The sequence below is a fragment of the Mycetomoellerius zeteki genome, unplaced genomic scaffold, assembly GCF_001594055.1.
Source record: "Mycetomoellerius zeteki isolate Tzet28-1 unplaced genomic scaffold, Tzet1.0 scaffold622, whole genome shotgun sequence".
Classification (NCBI taxonomy): Eukaryota; Metazoa; Arthropoda; class Insecta; order Hymenoptera; family Formicidae; genus Mycetomoellerius; species Mycetomoellerius zeteki.
Window position 1 is genome coordinate 1 of NW_017257635.1, and position 3609 is coordinate 3609.

Sequence of the window (3609 nt, forward strand, 5' to 3'; positions counted from 1 at the left end):
TTGATTCGACGCTGAAATCATCAAATTGATGTTGATTCGATATCTATTCCATTGTGATATTTCACTGAGATGTTACTAAAAAAATTTTAATTGAATCGATCTCCAATAGATCGATTCATTCAGCTCCGATTTTTTGGTAAATCGATTTCAATCAATCCGATTCAGAGATCAATTCAATTAATGGAGATCGCACATCCCTAAATTGTAGAATAATTTTAGCATTCCCTTAAAGGTCTCATTAAGAAGGGAAAGGATAGACTAGACTTACTATCCAACCAGAATGTGGTATACAAGATTTCTTGTGACGACTGTGAGGCGAGCTATGTTGATCAAACAAAAAGAAAACTTAATACAATCTCTCTCCTTCATAGCTACTTTCCTCTCTCTCTCTCTCTCTCCTTTTCGTGCTCCCTCTCCTCTATTGAGCAATGGCTCCTGCACACTGGACGCGCAAAAGTTTACCGTCTCTTGGAGACACGGCAATAAAGGCCATTAGGGCTGCCGCACACAAAATTCCGTAACAGTAACCTTAAGACGTACCGTAAGAATTAGCCAATGGATGAGTGTATAGAACAATTCAACCAATCGTAAGCGTCCGTAGTTTCTGAGACGTAAACTTAAGCCGATAAGCCAATTAGAATATTACTTTAAAAGGAAATAATATTATGGTAACCGGTTTTGGGGGTAATTAGAGAGAATAAGAAGAAAGAACATAAATTAAGGTAAGTAATAATATAAAACTCAAAAACTTAGTATGAATATACGTTAATTGATTAATGTACAATGTAATTTTCATTTAATTTATTTTAAAACGAAAATTGTTATTAGAGATTTACTCAAAAGAAACGTGAAAGTGAGGTTATTTGCTATATATTTACAAGAAAATATGTATATTAATTTTGAATGGTTTTATTTTGTGTATAATATCGTTCATATGAAATATTAAAAAGTGATAAGCTTCTTTGCTGTTGTAAAGATATTTATATACTTTCATTTTAACATTTATCATTTGTTATCATGTTACACAATACGCTAATAATTAATGTTTTAATGAATCTTAAGCAATATTATAAAGATTAATCTTTTAAAATATATCAACATGTTATTCTGTATATACAATGATTTTATTAATAAAATACAATTTATAAAAATATATTTAATATAATATAGAGCTTTAAATGTTTTTTTAAATTACAGTAAACTGTTTGCATTATCTTGTCAAATTATACGCGGAAACTTTGGACCAATTAATTCAAGATCATCCGGATCACTCTATCGAGGAACTGCCAAAAACGGCACTCTTATAGTTGAGACAATTATCAATAGACATACATATTACAGTAAGTAGCTATAATAATGTCAAACAGATATAAAAGATGAATCAAATTTTGATATAACATGATTCAGTCCTTTCAAATTTTTTATTTTTCTATACAATAAAATTATTAAAAAATAAGTATATAATTTATATTTGTAGCAATGGATGATATATGGGACGATTCTACTTTTCTTTTAACAATTGCCTTGTGGTCTGGATTATTAGTTATCTTGAAAAGAAAACAACGTAAACAGAGAAGATTTTGGGTGAGGCCTATATATGAAAATCGATGTCAACAAGGAGACTTTGTTGCTTTATTTCAAGTATTAAAGGATGACAGTAAAATGTTTTTTAAATATACAAGAATGACACTCGAGTGTTTTTATATTTTACTAGAAATGATATCTCCAAAACTTGAAAAACAAAACTGGAGAGCTCTGCCACCTGAACTACGCTTATCTTTAACACTCAGGTATATGTTATTTAATATTCTGTATATATTTCTGCTATACATATTCTGTATATAGTTCTGCTGTATGTATTTTATCCAATTTAATATATTTTTGAAAAATATTATATTTGTAATCAATAAAAACATTCATTATAAAAAATAATATCATTAATTAACATAAATATTTAAATACAGAAATAAATTACTAAAATAATTGACTGTTATAAAAATATGTCTATCATATAAATATTATAGATCAAAATTGCTTAAAAATTGTATCTAAATAATACGTCAGCATTATTTTTAAGAAAAATGAAATAAAAATATTAAATTAAATTATTATTTTAGATATTTAGCTACTGGTGATCAAGTATCCTTAGCAATGGCATACCGTATTGGAGAATCGACAGTACGTGCTATTATAAAAGAAACAACTAAAGCCATTTCGAGTGTTTTACTTCCTAAAATATTACAGCCACCATCTGTAGCAGACTTTATGCGAATTAGTGCAGGATTCCTTGAAAAGTGGAATTTTCCAAATTGTTTGGGTTCGTTTGGTGGCAAACATTGCGTTATTCAAGCTCTTTCACGATCTGGCAGTTTATACCACAACTATAAAAAAACATTTAGTATAGTATTAATGGCTGCTTGTGATTCAAATTATAAATTCACCTTAGTCAATATCGGCTCGTATGGAAGTCAAAATGATGCAGGTATATTTTATGAATCTGAATTCGGAAGTATGTTAAGATCACAAAAGTTGAATGTGCTGAGAAAAAAGGAAAAATTGCCAGGAAGTAATGAAACAGCTGGATATTTTTTTATTGGAGATGAAGGGTTTCCTTTATCAATGAATCTAATGAGACCTTATTCAGGCAGAAACTTAAATGAAAACAAAAATATATTTAACTATAGATTATCACGTGCACGAAGGATGATAGAGAATGCATTTGGAATTTTAGTTTCTCGTTGGAGAGTACTACGTAAACCTATATGCATGCATCCTAACACTGTTGACAGTATAATCTTGAGTACAATATGCCTTCATAACTTTTTAAAAAGTTTTGAAGAACAGCAGTCTGCAACCTATAATAGAGTTTATTGTCCTCCTAACTTCACTGATGTTGAAAATAATGGAGATGTAATAAACGGTGCTTGGAGAGAAAATGATGTACATATTCAAGGCATTCCAAACAAGGCAAACCATGCAATGCTCGTCGAGCCACAATTGAAGCATATGAACAACGAAATAAACTCACAAATTATATTTTAACTTCAGAAGGAGAAATACCATGGCAGTATGAATATGTAAGAAGGGGACAAAAAGGGGATAGAATGTGTTACGTCCAACTCCTAATGTATGAATGGATCGTTTGAGAGAAAGAAGGAATGAGAAGGATGGAGTATGGAAGGACGTTAGAGCAGACGCTATGTCTCGCATGCATCCGAGTGGAAGGGGATGGAGCGAGTCGAACGCACTTAGGTGACTCCAAAATATAGGTCAACGTCCCGATAAGACGCTATGACTCCGATTTCAAGAGTCGTACGATCGTAGGTCCCATTGTAGGTCAACGAACCGAATCGCTTTTACCCGGGAAAGGACCGTGTGCGAATCTTTTTTTAGCAGGGCCGAAATACGAGGGAATGAAAGAAATTAATTAAAATATTTCATTGAAACATATAATTACCTTTATTTAATAATTATTCCATAACTAAATTACTTAACGCATTAGATATAAAATTAGATATAATATTTAGATATAATATTTAGATTAGATATAATATATATTTCTTAGAGTAAAAGGTATGTAACGATGGGAGTGTATGTGTGTGTGTGTGT

The 3609-nt window shown here is 30.7% G+C and overlaps 1 protein-coding gene across 1 annotated transcript; it reads left to right on the top strand.

Annotated features, from left to right (window-relative positions):
* Window positions 1-571: 571 nt before the first annotated feature.
* LOC108728685 (uncharacterized) lies at window positions 572-3086 on the top strand. The gene is made up of 5 exons (XM_018457406.1): window positions 572-587; window positions 685-722; window positions 1198-1340; window positions 1478-1790; window positions 2118-3086. The coding sequence occupies exons 4-5, from the start codon at window positions 1480-1482 to the stop codon at window positions 3040-3042; spliced, it is 1236 nt and encodes a 411-aa protein (XP_018312908.1). The 5' UTR covers window positions 572-587; window positions 685-722; window positions 1198-1340; window positions 1478-1479; the 3' UTR covers window positions 3043-3086.
* The last annotated feature ends 523 nt before the right edge of the window (window positions 3087-3609 follow it).